Below are 22,339 nucleotides of genomic sequence, written 5' to 3' on the forward strand. Positions count from 1 at the left end.
AGGATCCACCTCACCTGGATTGTCCAAACGGCCCTGTACTTCATATTCCTGCATACTTATAGGAGTTCGTTATGGGCTGATGTTTGTGTCCGCCAAAATTTCTATATTGAACTCCTAACCCTCGGTGTGATGGTATTAGCAGGTGGGGCCTTTGGGAGGTGATAGGTCCTGAGGGTGGAGCCCTCATGAATGGGATGAGTGTCCTTTGTATAAGAAAGACAGCAGAGAGCTCTGACCAGTATGGCTCCATTGGTCATGTATTGTCCTGCAAAGCCAAAGGTCACATGCCTGTGTTAGGGGTTCAGTCCCTGGTCGGGGCATGTGCAAGGGGCAATCAATCAATGTTTCTCTCTTACATCAGGTTTCTTTCCCTCTCTTTCTCCCTCCTTTTCCCCCTCTCTAAAACATAAATTAAATTAAAGAATAGAAAAATACGGAGAAAAGACAACAGGGCATTTGCTTCCTCTCTCTGCTCTCTGTCATGTGAGGACACATCAAGAAAGCTGCCATCTCGGGAGCTGGAAGAGGCCCTCACCACAGACCTGGCCATGCGGGCACCCAGATCTCAGGTGTCCAGTGTCCAGAACTGGGAGATGTAAGTTTGTGTTGTTTAAGCCACTTGGTCTGTGGATTTCTGTAGTAGCAGCCGGAACTGACTAAAACACAGTTCCCAACGAAAAAGAAACCAACCAACCAACCAGAAACCTGTTCGCTCCTTCCCTGTCTCCAGTTTCAGCTGGCAGGGAGGGACATCTCTTATCCCCATTGCTTTGAGGCCCGTGCATGGGGAACCTGGAGAAATCTTATTCCCTTCTGTGTCCACTCTCTGAGGCCAGGTCAGCTCGGCAGCCCCAAGGCCAGCATGTCTAAACATGCACGTGATGCCTGGGACACCCGTGGACCCTGTCGCTTCCTTGAAAAGTCCCGATTGCAGCATCCCGCTTAGATGCCGGTGAATGTAACCCTGACATATTCTTAAGGATTTCAATGAGCCAGGCTTTGCGCTTTAATCAACTTTGGTACTAGACAGAATGATTCTTTCTTTCCAAGAGACAGCAATGAGTCAAGGTCATTACTAAGCAGTAGGAAAGAAGCAAGACTTGATCAGATGCTTCTGTTCAGTATAGTTTCCATATTATCTTCTCCAACCAAAATCTGCCAGCTGTCTCTAACAGGTTAGAAAAACTATGGTTTTAAAAAATACTTACTTCCTAGTCCTTTCCACAGTGGGGAACAGGGGGAGACCTATTAATAAGAATCAATCCAGAAGCAATGAGCCTCCCTAGCACTCAGGCTGAGGTTGCTAAACAAAATGTTTTGCCGAAAGCAATCAGAAATCCGTGGAGAAATGGCTGGTTCCAGGTGCAGGGCAGGAAATGTCCAAGATGAGCTGGGAAGCAAGGGGGCACGTAAGGACACCGGGGTTGAACCAATGGGGCCACCTGGAGCAAGCAGCTGGGACAATCTGAGCACCAGTAAAACTAGGAACTGAAATAGGTTGAAACACCTCAAATAAGTCTCAATTCGCGAGTTCATGATATTCATACAAATGCTTTGGAGAAAGCTTGGTGACCAAGTCATGATTTTGAAAAGCGGTAAGCAAAGTTACAGGCACCCGTTCTGCCTCCCCTGTGTGTAGTGTGTGCTTCAGGGGAACACAGAGTTGGTGAGTGAAGTTTCTCATCGGAGAGCAACATTCCAGCTAAGAAATGAAGAAGGAATGACAGACTTGGCACGTCGCCTGATGGAACCAGATCTAGGGCCATGATTGTCAGCAGCTGCTGCCGCTATCACAAAAAGAGAGAAAAGCAGCTATTATGTGGTTCCCGACAAACCACATTTTACCAACTATGAAAGAGTTTTGCTAAAAACAAACCAAAACCAAACAAACAACAAACCAGAATCTGAGCAGCCTTCTGGATTTAACAACCACTTTACAAGAAGGGCAGGAGATGGAAGAACACATTGAACGACACCAAGGGAATGCAAACAGCAGAAGTCAGACTGTGGGAATGGCACAGAACTAACAGCAACATTTCTCCCACAGATAAACTGAATGGGAAAAGGGGGGGAAAGAAGGAAAGGAACATCTAAGTTGAGAAAACAGATGTATTTTTTATTCTGATTCCTGCAAACAAACCCTACAATTAGAAAAATTTGATTTCCTGGCCAGCATGACTCAGTGGGTTGGAGCGCTGTCCCATAACCGAAAGACTACAGGTACGATTCCCGGTCAGGGCACATGCCTACGTTGTGGGTTCGATCCCCAGTCCAGGCACGTGCAGGAGGCAACCAATCGATGCCTCTCTCTTGCATCGATGTCTCTCTCTCTCCCTTTCTCTCTCTTTAAAGGCAATGGGAAAGTGTTCTCAGGTGAGGAGTAAAAAAAATGTTTTTTTTTAAGAAAAAAAAATTGAGGCCAAAAAATATAGCAGATGGATAAGGAGATCAAATGGCAGCATTAATAAAACATTTATCATTTAGGGGAAAGACTTGGAATCCTACTTCTCACTGGTTGACCTTGGAGAAGTCATTCGACCTCTCTTAGTCTCCGTTTTCTTCATCTTTACGATGGGACCATGGGGCTCCCTCACAGGGTGTTCATGAGGACTGAATAACACAGCACACAGGGAAGCACTGTGGAAACAGCTCGTCACCTCTAAGATGTGGCCCATGACTAAACTGCAGCACAAACATTCCAGGACAAAAAGTCCTCAATGAAGGATTTTAACATAGTGCGTCTGGCATCGGAAGCACATCTTTCTGTGGTCTGTGGTCAAAACGTCTTCGGCTGCCCCCCAAAGACTCAGCGCTGCTGTAGCTAAAAATATCACTGATCCATGCCTCCCACTGACAGGACTGACTCACCTGAATCACAAACTTTATGCAGCAAGCACTTTTCTTCTTCATTCCAGGTGCCTAGGTATTCGTCCTGGCCACAGGGCAGACACACGCTGTCAGAGGCGGCAGTGCATTTGGAAGACATATACGTTCCTTAAATCAGAAGGGGAAAATACACTAATCAAAAATGGCCCCCAAGCAAAGCAACCGAATGGCACCCATCTACGGGCACGTTTCCATGGCCATGATCCTAGGGGGTCCCCCAAGGACAGTGGGGTACATGGGACACATCCACTGCTCACAGCCACGGGGTCCTCAGGCCCCCCCGCTGCTAAGACAGCCGCTCTGGGTCTGCTCTCCTGTGGTCTCTGCAGCCTCCCAGGTCTTCCTTGTGAAAAAGGTCACCCCTCCTTCCCCAGACCTCTGCTGACTACGGTCAAGAACAGCAGCTTTCAAACTGGTGACAGTAGGACTGGAGGGGTTCCCTGGGGGCTAAGCTACAGGGATTTCATTTCATCCTTCCCTCCCATCTTAAAATTCCCCACTTCCATCAATCTGGATAACTCCCTTCTTCTGTCCTACATATACTGTGAGCTCATGGTTAGCTTAGTTTGATATCTCTCTCTCTCTCTCTCTCTCTCTCACACACACACACACACACACACACACACACACACACACACACTAGATCTTGATTCTGCACATTCAAGAAAGACTTGTAGCTGAAATATCTCAATGGTCTCGTTCTAAGGTAACCACCTTTTCCTTAAAGACATGCTCCCCTGCCCAGGGCAATGAGTGAACAAAGACCCCTTGGACTCAGGACTTCACCAGGGCTATAGAAATGAGGCCACATTGTAGCAGAACAGGTATGGGGACACTGTCACATCATCACCAGCCCACCTTCTGAGCCTCAGCAGGTATGTATGTTGGAGAAGGTGTGACAGGGTTTAGGCCATTTCAGCAGCAGCGGTTCTGGTATGCTTTAGCCCGCTCCCCAAGTTTTTCTGTCATAATACACCTCAATGAGAGTTGAATCACAGAGTGCTAAAATGTGCTTTTAAAAGCCTTCTTGCCCTCTCAAGAAATAGTGTTTTGGAAAATGGCATTCCAGCACAAAATCAGTACCAGTTTCTGAAATTGCTTTTGATTTTTAAGTGATTTTATCTACTGAGAGAAACGTTTTTGTCTTCAGAGTGACAGACATTACCACCTGCCGCTACCATAAAAAGCCCATCCAATCTCCTTTGTCATCTGGCAGACAGAAATCATTCGTCAGATTACAGAATATAACTCGAGTCTCCCCCACTTCTGCGGGATGAAGACAGTGGCTCATGCATACACACCTGGCTGGCATTTGCTACAGCACCGTCCCGCGTGCCTGTAATGCCGCTCGCTGGCACACGGAGCAGTGATCTGCAAAGTCACCTGCAAGAAAGGTGACACGGGCAGAGATTAGGCACGAGTTCTTTCTGAGCAAAACTAAAAAACGAGTCATCAAATTACATTTTGGAAAAGCATAAGAAAACACCATTAACAATCCCGAAACTGTTCTATGTAATATCATCCCCGCCCACCAATGTCACTTTCCTATTCTAGCCCGTTTCCCCCTAAGAACGTACGAGGTCTGTCCAGAAGGTATCCAGCCACATAACGTGAAAACTAGAGACATTTATTGAAGAAGATACAAGACACAAGAAACATTGTATGTAGGACAATGACGCCTCAGTCCCCTTCAAAGGAGGCACCTTGGGACCACACACCGTTCTCCCAGTCTCCATGAGCTGCCCTCACGTGTTTTCCTGAATCTCATCAACAGTCTGAAATCTCTCCATTTTAAACAGTGATTTTTAGTTTTGGGAAAAGCCAGACATCACAAGGCACCAAGTCTGGGATGTAGGGGGACTGAACCACCCGGGTGATTTGATGTTTCACCAAAACCCTCTGCACAAGATGTGATACATGAGTAGGTGTATTATCATGATGAAGCTGCCAATCACCAGTGGCCCATAGCTGCAGCCTTCTGAATCATCTGACTAGTTTCCATGGAGGAATGTTCAAGCTCAACACAAAATCTGCTCTACTCGCTCAGTCATTTTGAATGTGACGACCACACAGTACACATGCTCACTCAAGGGCGTCTATCACCCCCCTGACTAGTACAGTGAAGGTGTCATTGTTTATGCACGTGCATTCCAGTCCGTCTCCTTGGATGCCAGGTTACTTCGATGTCGCGAAAACCGTTCTTGTTATATTTACAATGGTTGGACTTTTTTCAAACAGACCTGGTACACGTCTAACTGATCCTGGCATACATATTTTGGTTATGCTCATGGCAATATGATAAATAAAAGGAAAATCTACAGGTGGGATGCAGAAGTTTGGAAACTGCTGTATACAAGCCACATGCAAAATTGGTCCCACTTCTGTGGGTCACACGGTGGATAACATACTGTCAGCTTTGGTCATAAACCGTCAGAGACTACAATGAGGCCCTTAACAGGTACAGGTGGGTAAAAGTAGGTGTACTGTTCTTTGTATGGAAAATAATGCAATCATTAACTAATAATAATAATAATAGAAAAAACTCTGTCTCATGTGCTCACAATTTGCTCACCCCTGTATATTATACCAGGGGATGCTGAATTTGGTCTTACAAGCTATAACTGATTTCTAAAAGATGTTTAACACTGCTTACTTTTTAAAATTTTAAACACATAGAGAACTTTAAAAGTGGGACAGCAAGCCATGAAAGGAACTGTGGGGGCTTGGAGCCAGGTGTCCAGACTGCCTGCTGGCTGAGGGACCCTAGACAAGCTGCTCAAGCTTTTTGAGTCCCTGTTTCCTTTCTGCATGATTCTAACATAAAAGTTCATTTCCGAATCTGCCCATCTACGTAAAACAAAAAAAAACAAGCTTCTTACATTCACTTAGAGATTCTTATCAGCGAGCTGCGGAAAAGCTCGTCTCCTCACAGTGTAAGAAAAGAAAACCACTTGCTGACAGGCAGTCGTGGAGAGCTTGAACATTGAAGCTGAAGTGCTGAGTTCAGCTGGACAGACAGGGGTCAAGTTCCCCACGGGGTCCCGGGATCCAAAGTTACAGCCTTTGCCCTCCGGGAGCTTACACACCTGGGTGGGCTCCGGTGGGGGCTGTCGGGCTCCCACCTCACCCGAGAAGGCCAGGGCTGGTTTCCTAAGGGACATGACAAGTGAGCTCTGTCTTGCAGGGTACCTAGTAACGGACCAGGTGAGGGAAAGGGAACCAGTAGGTGGCGGCAGGGACAGAGGTAAGGAAGACGCAGTTAAGAGGTCTGAGCCGGTGGGGAAGGCGGGGTGTTGTGGGGGGCGGGGGGTGATGAAGACCACGAGCAGAATGGGGGGCAGTGAGCTCAGTGATACAGAGGGCTTCCTCTGCAGGAGGACGGAAGGTATAGATGTAACTCAGCTGTGCGCGCAGGATACCTCCATGGTGGAAGGATGTTCGATAGAGAGAGCACGCGCCCGGAAACCCTAGGCTAGCTGAAGCGGGTGGGGATGAGATGCAGCCCAAGAGGACTTCTCTGACCTCACCCTGGCCAGGCATAGGGTACACAGCAGGGAGGGTGTCCAGGCCCGTTACTCTGAGGTCGATGGGAAGGTCAAACACGTTCCTGGAGTCAGATGTGCCAGGAAGGTCATACCTGGCCTTGCTTCCTAGACGCAGCTAACACGCCCGTGGCCGCCGGATAACAAGGAGGATCACGTGAATCAGATGCTCCGCACCCGGCCACTCCACCACAGGGGCTCGAGGGGAGTGCCTGAGCCCAGCGGAAACACAAAGCCCTGCCCCCACCCCACCGTTCCTCTCTGGTCTCTTTCTCTGTGTTTATAGGAACTGTTTCTCTGTAGGCTGCTGCGCCCCTCTGGGTCTTGCACAGCCTGCGTGCACGTGGAAGGAAGAGGGGCCGAGGCACGGTGGGAACGCTGAAGGAGACCCATGCACATTTGTCACATAGGATATATCGGAGCCTAACGACAGGGAACCTTGCTGCCATGCTGAGGGCAGCGTTACACACAATAACAATGTGGTCGGGCCGCATTTCAGAGGGAAAAGGTTATCAGGTGCTTCTGCCCCATAAGAGGGCTGCAATAGTCTCTGTAAGATAAGTGCATCCTTTGTGTTACACACACAGACAGGTTCTTTTTAGGGGAATTTGCTACAGGACTACCCCGAAGCAGCTGCTTAGGAACACAGTCAGGTGCTGCCGGCCGTGCGTGCCCCCGGGCTCCAGGTCCTGGTAGCTGTTGCGCATGTGGACAATCCGCTTCCACGCTGAGGAGTGTGGCTGTGATTCACTCAACCCACTCACCACCTCCTGGCGCAAATGGGGAAGCCGCTGCCTCCACAGTGGCCAGAGGTCCTAGCTGTTCGCCAGACTCTCACAGGTTACTCCTGGAACTGATTTCTGTCTCCTAAGCTCCCCATGACTTTACACCAGGACATGTCTTCTTCTTTTGAAATTTGAGATACAATTCACATAGCAGAAAACTCGCTCTTTTAAAGGGCACAACTCAGTGCTTTCTAATATGCTCCGTGGCCATTGTGCAAAGACCACTGCTGTCTAATTCCAGAGCGTTTTCAAAACCCCCAAGCTGGCACGTGTACCTGACCGAGGATTACAGGTCTGTGAGGAGCGGTGGCAATTTTGCGGCCTTGGTCTAATTTCAGGGACGGCTTACACAGGACACGACTTCGTCCTCCAGTTACGTTTTGTACTTTGCAGTACAAACCTTCAACCCTCAAAACGGCAATACATTCACAACGTAAAAGACAACATACATACATAGCTAACTTTAAGGAAGTACAACTTTGGGGTGAATAAAGAGAATCTGGAACTCAGGAGGGTGTGCCTGGGCTGTTCTCTCTTGTCCCGGGTCCCGGCTGTCTGCTCCCAGCTGTCTCTCCCTCCACGCACAGAGCCTGGCTCCAGGAGGGACCTGCTGGTAGAGGACCACGCAGTCCCCCAGGCCCCACACAGCGTGCGGAGCCCGCCCTGCGCTGGCCTCGCCCTGAGCCCGTGCCTGCCCCCAGAGCAGCCTTCCCGCTCTGCCATCTACACTGCAGTCCTTGTGTTTGGAAATCCAGATCTGATTTCCTGTCTTGCTTTTGCTGATCCCCTGGGGACTTGTCTCTTGATACTGCAGGCCAGACCGGCTCTGCTGCCTGACTCCCAGCTTCCGAGTCCCTAAGTCCCAGCTGCTTGGACTCGGTTTCCTAGCAGCTGGTGCTGGATCTCATTTACGCCGACTGGCCTGCCACGTGTATCCTCCGAAAGGCATTTTCTTGGGTGAACGAGGAATGGCCTTCAGCCCCTCCCAGTCTGACCTCTTGTTTTCCCTAAGGAGTTCTGGTTCAATATCCACAATCTCTCCAGCAGCTGGTCCTCTGGCCCCTTCCTTCCCATGGCTCAGAATTTGGACCCAGCTCCATCCTCCAAGACCAAGCTCCCAATGGTTGTGAGGTGGTGCCTCTTGCTACTGACAGTAATCCTAGTATGGCCGTGATTTGATGAAAGGGTGCCCCTGCTCACGTGGAATGGAAGTGAGCTGCAGGGAAGGGGGTGCTCATCACAAGGGCGCAGATCTTCAGCCAGTGGGGTGACCTCATCAGCTACCTGCACTGCCCTTTCTTCACCCAGCATGCAGCAATGGAAGGCCTTTGCTGACTGCGTTGAGATGGCCAAGTTTTAGTTATCTAGATTTTTTTTCTAGTTCGCCTTTAAGAGTGCCGCTAGTGTTTCCTGCTGAAGCAATAGAGCTTTGGACCACAGTTATTTTCATTAAGCAAATAAAGCAGAACCACTTTAAAAGTTTTTTTAAATCCTCATCTGAGGAGAGAGGGAAACATCGAACAGTTGCCTCTTGCATGCACTCCAACCCAGGGACCAAACCTGCAACCTAGGTGTGTGCCCTGACCGGGAATCAAACCTGAAATCTCCTGGTGTACAGGACAACGTTCTAACCAACTGAGCCACACTAGCCAGGGCTAGAGAAATTTATTTATAGAAGAAAGGATACAGTCGTGTGATACAAACTAAAGAAGATACAACAAGCTCTTGGCAAGCCTCCCTCCCAGGCAGCCCTCCCCACAGGTCACCAGCGTCACCGTTTCTTGGGCATCTGTCTGCAGGTAGAAGGAAGAACTGATCTGTGCACAACCCATTTGGGGGACTGTTGTGTATCACAGCTGACTTGGTGGCCAGCTGGGATCGGGTCTGTTTGCAGAGCCTGTGTGTTGGGGAGTACAGCTTGATTTATGGGGCTTCAAAGTCTTGTAAAACATGATTGACAGGGTCCTACTACAGTCCTTAACCGGTAATCTACAAAACTGCTCTGTCCTCAGAGTTTACATCAACTAACCCTTGTTTTCTAAAAGACTGGCCCTGAATTACTAAGGAACACTAGAATCTGTTTATAACCAAGAGCCTTTACATATGAATTCCTTGGAAAGTCTTTTCGCCTTTAAAGGCACAAAAGTGGCAGGACGGTCCGTGTAATGTATTGATCTTCTGTTACCTCACTTTTCTGTGGAAATTTTGTTTCGTTTATGTATTTGTTTAGGGGCATACAGGCTGGTGTTTATTGTAACAGCTGATAAACTCTTCTGGAATAAGTATGTCCACACTCTTTGCAAGGCTTTGGGAGGTAGGAGGGAGATAATATATACATCAAAATTGCTTTTATAAAGCTGCATGGATTTATTTCCTGATGCATAGCCAAGATGGGTCTAATTCTGAAAAGCCCTAAGCTGAGGAAACCTGGCATTTCTGCTGCTGAAGCTACAGAGACTCGTGGGTCTGTATTTGAGATCCTGCAGGAAAGGTGAACTGAGATATTTCTTTTTCATGCTGTTCATCAGCCCAATTGCAGTGAAAGTTACCATCGATACTAAAATGACTTTCTTGCTCTACTGAAAATTCATGCTGACATGTAACAAAGCAGAAAAGAAGCATGGTGCCTTCCGTCAAATCGCGGGGGAAAAGAACCCAACCCAGGAGAACAAATGAGGGATTTTCCATAGCTTTTATTTCATAAAATATCATCCGTGACTAGATTTGAGAATTTGGCTATAATATAAGTAAAGATGGTATCAAACTTCTCAATGTTACAGAACTGAGAGATGCGGTTTTGGTTAAGACAGAAACGATTAAATGTGAAAATAACACCTTACTTAATAGTCCTGCTGCTCTTGGAAAAAAAAAAATCCTTAATGGAAGTCATGATGGAAACGGTTCCTACCCAGAAGGGAATGCAAATAAATTTCTAGTGACTGTGTCTCAAGAACAGCAAGACAGCTAATTTACTATGACAGTCTCAGGTCAGAAAATTGTTTCTCTCTGAAGCCTTTTGTTTTTAGAAACAAACAGATAAAATTGAGATACACAGAGTAACCGGCAAAGAAATCCTGTCACTTCTTGTCCATTGCTTTGCATGCCTTCATTCCCAGCTGGCTGAGCACACAGGTCAGAGAGACATCTGAGTTTCTCCCTCACACACATTTCCGTTCTGAGTCAGGGTGCTAACCCTTTACGTGGACATGTTCTGGGGGACCTTTTCAGCTGTCCCTTTCCTAGTGCCTTTTCTCCAGAAGCTTCCAGAGGGCCTTCTCTATTTTACCTAGCTTTCTATTTTTGATCCTGGCAGAGTCATGTGTCTCTTAGTGGAAAAAAGCATCCCACTGTCACGCTGCTCGGTTCCAAGTTCATAGCTGGAAGTGGAAAACAACCAAGGAGTCATTTGTGGCTCAGAAATCCGATAAGGTTGGTTTCCACAGGAAAAAAAGAAAAAGTAACTACAAACTCCAATAGAGTGACATGCCAGAATGCGGGAATTTCGTGGAGCAGAGGTAGGGGCTGGGATCACAGTGGTCAAGGACAGAGGTGAGGTACCCCGAGTGCAGGTGAAGAGGGAGGGAGCAGCCTGGTTAGGACCCCCCAGTTTTGGCAGGTGGGCTTCAGGGCAGGAAGATTTTTCTCCCCAGGACGCCTCTTAGAACTGAACTTTCATTTTGGCCTGCGCAGAAGAGCGCCTGACATTTCTGTCATAAAACTGTCTATATTTTGACAATTGGAGGGCAAAGGAAAAGAAAAAGACAATTCTAAGCTAACTGAGCCTGCTCACCTGTACAATGGGCCTAATACTTGTGCTCAGCTTCCCGTATGGAGGATCAGACGTGGTGATTCATGTGAACAATGTGGCATGGGCAAGCAGCAACACTCAGTACAAATTAGGCTTGCTTCTTCCCTCTGAAGCTCAAAACCTTACAGGGAAGCTGCTGGGGGAAGGAAGTGGTCACATTAATCACACAGCACAGAGGCGCACACCTGGCCTGCAGCTGGCAGCGGGGGATGCTAATGTGCACACCTGAGCAGAGGTAAGACGCATTGGTTACTCAGATAATTTCCTGAGGGCATACATGAGAAAGAATGACGCCCAAAAGAAGACAGAGGGTGGAAGGGAAAGGGGACCCACAGAAAAATTCTGAAGGCCTGACGATGTTCCTGGCACCCCGACTCACTGACTCTTCGCCTGGCCGTACAAACGAAAGCTGTCAGCTGGGTGACTGGACGAATAAGGTGTTAATCAAAGAGACTTATTTTGGGAAAGGCATGTTTTATTTCACATCATGAAGTGCTTTCTCGTCATGACATGCAGTCAGTCATTTTGGTGGCTTTGCGTCTGGGGGTTCAGTCAGTGATGTAAGCCGTCCTGAGGTGGGGGCAGAGACTGCTTACTCAGGGTGTCTGCCGATAAAGCGGCTGCTAGATCATATCTGTCAGGGGTTCTGCTAACTAGGACGTAATCAAGTTATGACTGAATGCCCTTCTAGACATTTTCAGTTTAAGTAAACTTGATATGTAGGATTTTAAGCTTACAGAGAGAGTATCAGACTCAATTTTCTTTCATACAGACCAAAGCTACACATTTCATACTTCATAATATTACACGGGCATTAATAAAGATAGTATCTTAGAAGTGGAAGACATAGAGAAACTAAGGGGTAGCTTTGGGGATCTCCCGTGCACCCCAAGGGGTCACCTGGTACCCTCCTGGGGTGTGTCCACCCCACCTAGGAATGCACTGATCTATGGAACACATTACAAACCGGAAGAACCAAGTGATACCAGGCAGGTCCTTGGCTTAAGTCATAATGGATGCAGAGAATTGGAGGGTTTAGAGAGAAAACTTTCTGTTTAAAATAGAATTCATTTCACAGAAATATATTTCACACACAGCTCTTGAAAAAAGAATTCAGCTGCCAAGAGGGAGGTTCAACTTCTATCTGATTGGTAGGATATGAAAAAAATGGGGCTAGTTGGAGGTGGTGAAGAAAATGAGGACTGTCGCAAACAGTACTGTCATTGACCTGCTACTGAAGGCTTCGGGCTCTCTGCGATGCATTTTATGAATGTGTTTCCGCTGAAAAAGAGTATTTGAAACTCTGGCCCCAAGGTACTTATCATAGCTGGTCAGGCGCTCCTGACCTCATTGAAACTCACAAATATGAACCAACTCCTGCCCCCACCAAGGGGTTGTGAGTTCTAAAATAAGTCATTCGTTTGCCTGTGTCATTTGCCTTTACCTTGTAAAACGATTTCTCACATAATTATGTACAGAAGGTAGATTTTTGTCTAGTCTAGGGTTTCACAATAGAAAGCATCAATCTCTTAAATGCTCTGTCTTCACGCCTTTGGAGACGTCTTTATGGCACACTCACATATAATTGTGCAAGGGCCTGCTTTAGCTCAGGACTAAAGAAATCAGCGGGTCCCAGCCCTCCCAAAGCACTTAGCGTGGGAGCCCAGGCACCAAAAGATATTAGATTAAAACAGATTAGTGTAACAAAGTAGCGACTCTGCGTATATTAGATACAAACAGATTACTGTAACAAAGTAGTGACTCTGCGTCTTTGCCCTGAGAGAGAGGGAAGATGGGTAACAATACATTATTACAACGAAGTAGCGCCTCTAGATGTTGCAGGAGGAAAGGAACCTCACGTCAGGGAGGTGAGAACCGGCTGTCCCCTAGCCTGAAAACTCAGATTTGGTTCTTTCCAGGTCTGTCCTTTGAATGCTTTTTGTTTTGTTTTTTATACTTTGGGGTTCTTTAAGAATTCTATTGTGACAAAATATGCATATCAAAATTTGCCATTGTAACCATATTTTAGTGTACAATTCAGTGGCATTCATTATATTCACAGTGTTGTGTACCCATGACCAGCCTCTTTTTCCAGAACATTTTTGTCACCCCAAACAGAAACTTTCCCCATTAAACAATAATTCCCCTTTTCTCCTCCATCCAGCCCCTGGTAGCCTCTATTCCACTTTCTGTCTATGAATTGACTACTCTAGGTCCCCCTTATAAGTGAAATCATACAGTAGTTGTCCTTTCGTGTCTGGCTGATTTCGCTCGGTGTGTGCCAGAACGCCAGTCCTTTTTCTGGCAGAGTAATATTCCAGTACAGGTGTCTATCCATCTGTTACTGGGCACCTGGGTGGTTCCTATCATTTGGATATTGTGAATGGTGCTGCAATAAAAACTGACACACAAGTATCTGTTTACTTCCCTGTTTTCAATTCTTTGGAATCTATACTTGAGTTGTATGGTAATTCTGTGTTCTTTTTTTAAGAAACCATCAAACTTTTCCGCAGTAGCTACACCTGCTTAACACAGTCTCATCCACAATGCAAGAGAGTTCAGCGTCTCCACGTACTTGCCAACACTTGTGATTTCCTGGGTTTTTGGTAACAGCCGCCCTCAGAGGTGTGCCGCGGTCTCTCATTGTAGGATTCGCTTGCCTTTCTCTAATGGCTAATGATGCTGAGCATCTTTTAATGTGCCTATTGGCCGCTTGTATGTCTTCTTTGGAGAAATGTCCGCTCAAATCCTTTGCAATATTTTTCTGCAGTAATTTAATGTTGCCTGGATCTGTCCACATGACTCATCTTAGCTCTTTCTTAAGAGCACTGACCGAGCAGGACAGGGAAGGTGTCAGAGGCCTGCAGGACTCCTAGGTTCATTTTCGTCATTTTGAAAGACATCTTTGATTTTCTTGTTTCCGAAAAATGCTCTCACCATACACAGCGTCGCTGCATGTTTCTCGAGAAAGTCGCACAGGAGGTTTAATATTCAGGGAGACACATCCCACCGAAAAGTGGGACTAGTTAAACCTGCAGTCATTGATTTCTCAAATATTAACTGAACACATACTACGTGCCCCAGACAATTGTAGGTTCTGTGGACTCAGGAGATGGACACCAGACAGAGAGGGGCCTTGCATGGAGTCCGCGGGAGAAATGTGACAACAAACAAACACGTCATGAAACTGGGGTGCAATAATTGTTGTGAAAAAATAGAAACGGGATGAGTAAGGTGAGGGCATTGTGACGGGGCCTTCCTGAAAGGTGACATTCCATGGAGACCCGCGCAGAGGGAGGGAGCAAGTCACATAAACAGCAGGGTCGGTAAGGAGGAAGGTTCTGGGGGTGAGGAGGCATTTGCAAAGGGCCTGGGAGCGTCCAGGACGAGCAAGAAGGCCCGTGGGACTGCTGCGCCGACGGGGGGTGGGGGGGGTGGGGGGGGCTACAGTCACACCACTGATCACGTTATTTATGCAAATCATGCGTTCATACCCCTGCAGCACCAGGATTGTGTGACATTGACTTTAGGTTCATATCGGACATCGCTGTTACTCCATAAAGGTTTAAATAACAAGCACTTCACGCTATTTTTATTACCAGGCAGGAATTACATTTACCATAAGATTATTTTTTAAATTTTATTTTTAGCTGTGATAAAATACACATCATATTAAATGGACTGTCTTCATCATTTTGCCAGAGATACTTTTGGAATAGATATTAAGCATAGAAAATATAAATCTTAGGTCAGGGTTGATTAAAAAAAAAACATATTTTAAAACGGTAGAGTGACTGTGGCCTATTAGACATCTGGACAAGCCACCATTTGACTGAACAAATGCTGAGCATTTTTCCCTGACCGCCCTGCTCCCAGATGAGCTCCTTCAAGAAAGCGTGGCCCCTCTCACGGAGACCGAACATCTCAAAGGTCTATTGATCCTCACTCAGCCCTCCCTCTCTCCTCACAATGCATGTATTCTCCCTGCTCCCCGGAAAGAAAACATACGGCCCGAGGGAAAATGAAGAAATAACGCTGTGCTGCATGTCAAAACTTTGCAAGTTTCTTTGTCTTTCAGAGAGATAAAGAGTTTAAAAAGTTTGCAGCTGGGGGCTCCCTGAAATGAAGGTGCGAGGTAGCTTTGTTTCCTAAACACGGCACCCAGGACGGCTTTGACTTATGACTCAACATGCTTTCCCGAAGTGCCAGTGAATGTCCCTTTATTCTCCCAGGGTTTAGCAGTCCCCCTCCCCCAACGATTCTTAGTGTTTTTTGTTTTTTTTAACTTGCATTCATTCAAAACGGAGCTGCTTTCTCTCCTTTCCCATAGTAAAATGCCGATGAATCCGGTGCTTGCGAGAGCGCCCCGGTCTGCTGGAGGCCAAGGACTCTCTAGACTCTGCCTTCATTCTGGGGGTGCACCAAGCTAATGGGGCCATGAGCCTCCAGAGTGGCCAGGGAAGGGACTAGACTGCCCCTGTCCCTCAGCATCAAGTCCAGGGCTTCTCAATGCGCGTGAAACCACCTGGAAATCTTATTAAAACGCACATTCTGGTTCAGGTCTGGGGTGAGGCCTGGGATTCTGCATTCCTAACAAGCTCTCAGGCGAGATCCCATGGCTGGTCTTGGAGCAGCAAGGACAGAGACCACACTGAAGACCAAGATGACGTCCGGCTCCTCAGGGAGACCCCCAGGCTGCCTGCCTGCTCGGTGGCACCTCCATCCATGTCTGCTGCCCACTCCTTAGCGGTCTGGCCCTGGGCCTAGACCTCAAAGCAGCCCCCGCCCGCCATTTCTTCCAGCGCCCTCTTGGGGGCCTACTCAGCCTGGAGGCTGTGTAAGTCACAGGCTGCAACGTGAAACCGGTGAATTGGCCATGAGGGTTTCACCTCACCCTGCCCTCAACCTGGAGACTGGAGAGACCCCTGTGCTGGACAGTCCCCCGCCACCTGGACTTCCCCTACCCTGTCCCTTCAATGCTCTCTGCTTATGTCTTGCTTATCTGCTGTTTCTGGTAGACTGTTAGCTTGCAACGAGGACTTCAGCACACTGGCTGTCTTCCCGAACTCACTTGTAACCTGTCCCCGTACTTGTCCTTAGATGTCCCTGAAGTGCTCACAGGGCCAGCCCCTCTTTGGATCCCCAGTTCTCTCTGATTACCGGCACCCCAGCTCCCCATAACCTGGCTTGGCAGTACCCATGCCTGCTGATCACCCACTGCGTACCCACCTGCCAGTCCACTGACCCCGAGCAGGGTCACACCCTCCCCGTCTGCATCGCCATCCAAACGGCAGCCCCCACTCCCCGCGGGGCACAGGTCCAGCCTTTCCCGAGGAGCCTTGCTGGGGACTCTGGCCCACAAAGCCCTCCCCCTTCCCTGACTTCATATTATGCATGTCACATATTCCATATCGTGATATCTCCCAATGTCCCCATGTGGCCACATGCAGGGACTTCAGCTAGATTAGGAGCTCCTGGAAGGCAGCGATGTCTGTGTCCAGGTTCCCGGAAGAACTAAATCCCTGCACACAAGATCCTGGGCCTGGGCAGAGGATGGGCTGGGAGCCCCACCCCCAGGGTGGCTGGGGTCGGGGCGCAACACACCAGGGCCCTCGCCTTGGCCGTGACAGTGACCATACTAGCCACTCTCCGTCCATCTTGCTTCTCAAGATCTTAATATCCCACATGCAATGCTGCCCTTTGATTAACACAGTGGATCTTAGTCACAACTGACCTAAACATTTCAAAATAAATAAACTCAATCCACCAATGTTTATTCAACACCTGGGAGGAAGGCCCTGAGCCAGGGATGGGACGCCAAGGCTTCTCGTCCCCTCCCCCGCTCACAGGCTGGTGCTGGGCCGTGGATCCCATGCACGAGCATCACCTGGGAATCTTACAAAATGCAGATGCGACTCAGCAGGTCTGGGGTGAGGTCCGAGATTCTGCCTTTTGAACAAGCTGCCAGGTGATGCTGACGGCCTTTGAGTGGCAAGGTCAGAGCCCGCCTTCAAGTCCACGAGCCGGAGCTCCTCACATTCCCAAGCACTGACCAAGGGGAGCTGCCTCTCCCATCACGGGGTCTGGACACCATTCATCTTTCGTGAGTGTGAGGACAGACCTGGTCCTTACGAAGCGTCCACTGGATGCCTGCCAGGCTCTGGGCTAGAAACTTCGCTTTCCTACCTCCCTGCAACCTCACAAATGCTCTGATGGTGCGTGATGAGTTCACCGAACAAAGCAGGCACGGAGCAAATGCTCAAACTCTAGTTCCATCAATGAATGAGTCTTCCTGAGGATGACTCTGACCTTGTAACTTCCGTTTACAGAAGACTATCAGTTCTTCTACCAGCTCCGAAGCACACTGCCAAGCACAAGCATGAGCTTGGAGAGACTCTACAAACCGTGTGCAAAACTAGAGACCCCCAGGGGGCAGGGGGATGAGAAACCTCTTCCTGGGCTCAAATTCTGTTTTCTAATCAGAGCAGAATATGTGTCTGCCTAACTAACACTCAACAGAATCGCTCCAGCCCCTTAAGCCTGTTACTCAGACCCAGGGGCGGGGACCTCTCCTACTGGATGAGGCCACTCTGGACTGGTGCCCACCGCGTCTGCATTCCTCACCTGTGAAGGCTGCTCCGCACAGTCAGATGACAACCAGTTGGTTGTGCATGAGGGTGCTTCGGCCATTTGTCATTTTACACCTAAAAAGGACCTCTAAGGCCTGGGTACAGGGACCCCAGCTGGGGCAAGGAACACCGAAGCCCATCAGAAAGGGACTTTTTAATGGTTTCATTGTTAAATTATGAAACCTTGTGACCATTAGATAAACTTTAACCCATTAGGTATTAATGGGTTAAAGTTTAGGACCAAGATTCTGGTTGTGTCCCCACTGAATGTAACTGTTATACCCCACTGTCCTGGGCTTGGGGGTCTGTTTCTAGATTTCTTGCTGCTGTGCCTTAGTAACACGTTACTATCCTCCACCCAAACCCCAGGGCATCTTCCTATCTCCGAGGAAAAGCTTGAGACTTGGCAGTGACCCAGAGGCTAGAGGCTATATGTGTTCTGACCCTGTGTGTGTGTGTATGTGTTTCAAATACTTACCTGGGGACTTTTTAAAAAATTGCTTTTAGAGAGAGGAGTAGGGGAGGTCAGAGAAACATCAGTCGGCTGTCTTCTCATATGCGCCCTGACTGGGGATCGAACCTGCACCTGGGTATGTGCCTTGATCAGAAATTGAACCTGTGACTTTTCGGTCTATGGAAGACGCTCCAACCCAATGAGCCACACTGGCCACGGCCCCCCTGTCTTACTCCAACTTTTCTCTTACTACTTATGGGAGTGCCTTCGAAAGTACTGAAAAAAAAATTGTTCATAGAAATAATTTAGCTTTGTGCCATCGTAGACACATCAAAATCGGAGCCCAGGTCATTTGGGCCGAGAGAGGAGTCCCCAAATTCACTGTAATCCTAGAACCACCATTACCTGCTCACTGGACATGGCCGCAGGGGCTCAGAGGCTTCGTCATCCCTCCCGCCCCACCCCCACCGTCCAGCCCAGAGCCTGGCAGGTGCAGGGGTGGAAGGGACACAGGCCCATCTGCAGTACAGAGAGGCCTTCGCTTCAGGAAGTGGCAGAGATGATTCAATGTGTCACATTCCTTTTCCTCCTGAGTCAGGGATCAACTAACTGGCACAAGGACCGGTACTGAGAGTACTCAGGGGGCCACTTCAGAGTCAAGTAGCCTTAAAGTCACAGCGTTTTTCTTTCTGCTTAATAACAGTGAACAGAGAGCCCTCAGTGAGCGCACGTCTTCGCGCAGACCTCCACTGGCGCACGCCGGTTCCCCGGTTACACGTTCCCCGGAGGCTCAGCAGCTTGTTCCCGCCCCACCATTTCTGGGTCTCTCTCTGCTCCCCACACCGTCACGCAGTTCACTGGATAAGAAGATTCCCAGAGAGGTTAAGACCATGTCACTGGAGCAGACACCTCGGAGAAATTCCAACTCTGCTAATTACAAGCTGTGCAAACACGGGCAAGTTACTTAGCCTCTCTGTGCCTCAGTTTTCGCATCTTCCTGGCCACGTGGGGTGAGGATTAGAGATCATCTCTGTAAAGCAGGCAGCACATGACTGGCATGTGGGAGGGACTTAACAAATGGCAGGCACGTTTCATGTATGTCAGTCACTTATTCGTAACTTAGAGCAGGGCTCAGACCTTTTGATGGAGTCCCTCGGTTGACAGCAGCGGACCTCAAACTTGAGTGTGTGTCTGAGTCACCCTGGTTGCTGAACCAGACTGCTGGGACTCACCCTAGAGTTTCTGATTCAGTGGGTGTGGGTTGGGACCTGAGAGTGTGCATTTCAAACAGGGTCCCAGGGGCCTCAGATGCTGGGTGCAGGGACCACACTCTCCACAGGGCAGGGTACCAGTTCCTGCGGTATGTTCGCACAGGCCTTCATGACTCAGACCCGGCACCTCCCCAGCTGGCCTAATCGTTCCCCGGTCCCTCTCGCAGGCCCTGGGCTCCAGACATCTGGACGGGACACAGTTCTGTCCTGTGTGCTCTGCACGTCCCATCTCGGCCCCTTCCCCTTTCCATCCAGGACCAGAACGAGCACTTCCTGTCAGTTCTCCACATTCCTCCCGTCCCGCTCTGTGTTCCTCCAGCACCTGGCTTATTCCTCTTTGGCAGCGGCCCAGACCCACAGAGCTGCAAGAAAGGAAGACTGTGATGTCTGATCGTCCCTGCTGGATGGGCAGCTTTCTGGGTCAGGGCAAAAGTCTGAGGTTTTCCACCATGTCTTATGGGCTTTTGTTTGTTTTTTGTTTTTTACTAGTAACTGCAAATAAGTATCCACTGAATTGAGAAAAACAAAAGCTGCCAGAGAGGTTAAGGAACTAGAATGAATAACCCTGGGCAAGAGGAAGTGTGGGCTCACAATCTTCAATAATAGAACCATTAAAATAAAGATGACATTGACAAACTGATCTTTACCCTTATGAAAGAAGAAATTTGAGGAAATGGGGTCAAACTGTGCCATATTTGGTTAAGGTCTGCTCTGGGGAAGTTCCTATCATTGAGAATTATTAAGTGATCCACCAGGGTTAGCAAGGGCAGATGAGAATAATCTTGACTAAACTTTACTAATGAAACTGAACTGCCGTGAAGGTTTCAGAGGTTTTACACCTTGTCCTTTTTTTATACCCTGCTTTTATAACCTGGGTACAAAGTTAGAGAAGGGAAGGGCCCTTTGCTGGTTTCTTCTAACTGGATATGAGTTTGGCAGTTGTTTGTGCTACTTAAGGATAGAGTTTTAAATTAGTTGCTAACTATATTACAAAGAGTAACAATTTTTTTTTTTAAATCGATACCTGCCCTGGCCAGGTGACAGTTGGTTGGTACATCACCCTAAACGCCCAAATGTTGTGAGTTTACATACAGGAGGCAACTGATGGATATCTCTCTCTCACACTGATGTTTCTCTCTCTCTCTCTCTCTCCCCCTCCCTCCCCACTTCCTCTCTTTCTAAAATCAATAAACATATCCTTGGGTGATCCATAGCTTAGGGAAGCGGTTCCTTTCCCTTCTGGGGGCTGTAATGAGCACCCAAGGCGGCCAACGCTGTGGTGCCAGTAGGGTTTATGCAATACCACACATTCCTCTCTTCCCATTTGCCAGGTTTAACCAACACATTTGCAAAAAGTTCAAGTTTTTCTTCCTCATTTTTACTGGAAAGTCTTCACATTTCTGGTAGCTGGAGGAAGTGGCTCTTGTCCTGCCAACACTGAACAGGAAATGTAATGTAAGTTATTATTATTATGGTGAACTGAAAGGGTAGCTCTCGCCGTCAGTTCTTCCTGCCACTTGAAACCTGGCAGCTGAGACTGAGCTTGTGCCCGATGGGACTCTGCGTCACTGGCGAAGCTAGGACTTTTCTGAACGGGGGAGGCATTAGGGAGCTGGGCAGAGAGGAAGGGAAACCCTCATCTTAGACACGAGCAATCTACCAGGAAAAACGTGTCTTATGCAAGCAAAACCTTTTGCCAAGCCATGGGTCCAAGGTAAACACTGCCCCTGCTGGGGGCAGGTGACCTCTCTGAGGCCAGCGTGGGAGGACCACAGGTCAGGTCACACCTGCTCTGACGCTGGACCCTCCGGGGATCACTGGAGGCTTATCTCTCTCTGGTCCTGAGTGTCAGAGCTCTGCCCACATCCTGAACCTTTGAGTCAAGACACTTTTAGGTCAGGAAACCGCTCTCAGTTCCAACACGCACCAATTTCCTGCGATCCCAAGCTTTTAGCTTGTTTACCTCTATAGAATTCAAGAAACTTTGCTCGGCAATAAAATAATTCAAAGCGGTTGGGGTTCAACAGCCGAAACTTCATCCTTCATTATTACAATACTTGTTTAGGGAAAAAAATCCCTCTTTACTTGAACCTGAACACCACTTTGGGACTAAGACAGAGGTTTCCCCAACAAACTGTGAAAAGAAACAATCCAAATAGTCAGCTATTTGTTCTGACATCAACCACATTTTTTTTTTTTTAATAATAGGTCCGACCAGCCCACATCCTCTGCCCCTGTGTTGCCGGCACTAGCGCTGTCTCGCTGGCTCTGAGCGGCCCCTGCACTTGGCTTGGCCTTTTGCCACTACGCTGACCTGATTAAAGCCTTCACCGAGCTCTCCCAGAACCAGGGCAAGTGGTCTCCATACTGTCCCCCGACCCCGGGCCCACCCCGATGCTTCCCCATGACACACAAATCTGATGCTGTCCCTCTCTCGCCCACAACACACCCAGATAAAACCTCAACTATTTCGCCTGCACATAGGCCATGGAGTCCTGGATGCTGTCCTTGTCAGAGATCCCTGAAGACATTCTCTGGCCGCCCTGCCTGTCCCCCCACCTGGCAGAGCACTAGGCACCTTGAACTCCTGGCTCAAACGCTGCTTTCTTGTGTCTTTATGTGCTTCAGACACACGCGGCTGCACAGTCAGAAAGAACGGGGTGTTTTTCCGGATACTTTCACGCAGGTTAAAGACCTCCTCGTCCTGGGCACCCACCCTACTTTGCAAATTTTCCCGGTCACACAATCACCCCGCTGCATTCCTACCGACTGCGGGTGTCTCGGCTGTGTGCTCCCTGGCCTGGAGCAGACTTTCCCTCATGCAGCAGGTGCTCACTTTGCTGAAATAAGCAAATGCATGTAGCACACATTCTGTGTTATTTCTCACTATTGGGGGCCATGCCCTGAATGGGGCAGCCCACAGAAATCGAAGGCTGCAAGTCCGTGGCGGCCCACAAAACAGAC

General features: G+C 48.5%; 1 protein-coding gene across 1 annotated transcript in view; it reads right to left on the reverse strand.

The window, feature by feature from the left end:
• TNFRSF11A (TNF receptor superfamily member 11a) overlaps positions 1-22,339 on the reverse strand; it is a 50,475-nt gene that overhangs the window by 23,952 nt on the left and 4,184 nt on the right. The window contains exons 2-3 of the mRNA XM_090285420.1: positions 4,188-4,269; positions 2,869-2,994 (exon numbers count right to left, since the gene is read on the reverse strand). Of these exons, the coding sequence (XP_090141546.1) occupies positions 2,869-2,994; positions 4,188-4,269 (208 nt within the window). The remainder of the gene's footprint in view (positions 1-2,868; positions 2,995-4,187; positions 4,270-22,339) is intronic.

The sequence above is a fragment of the Furipterus horrens genome, unplaced genomic scaffold (genome assembly GCF_987537825.1).
Source record: "Furipterus horrens unplaced genomic scaffold, mFurHor1.1.pri manual_scaffold_8, whole genome shotgun sequence".
Taxonomy (NCBI): domain Eukaryota; kingdom Metazoa; phylum Chordata; class Mammalia; order Chiroptera; family Furipteridae; genus Furipterus; species Furipterus horrens.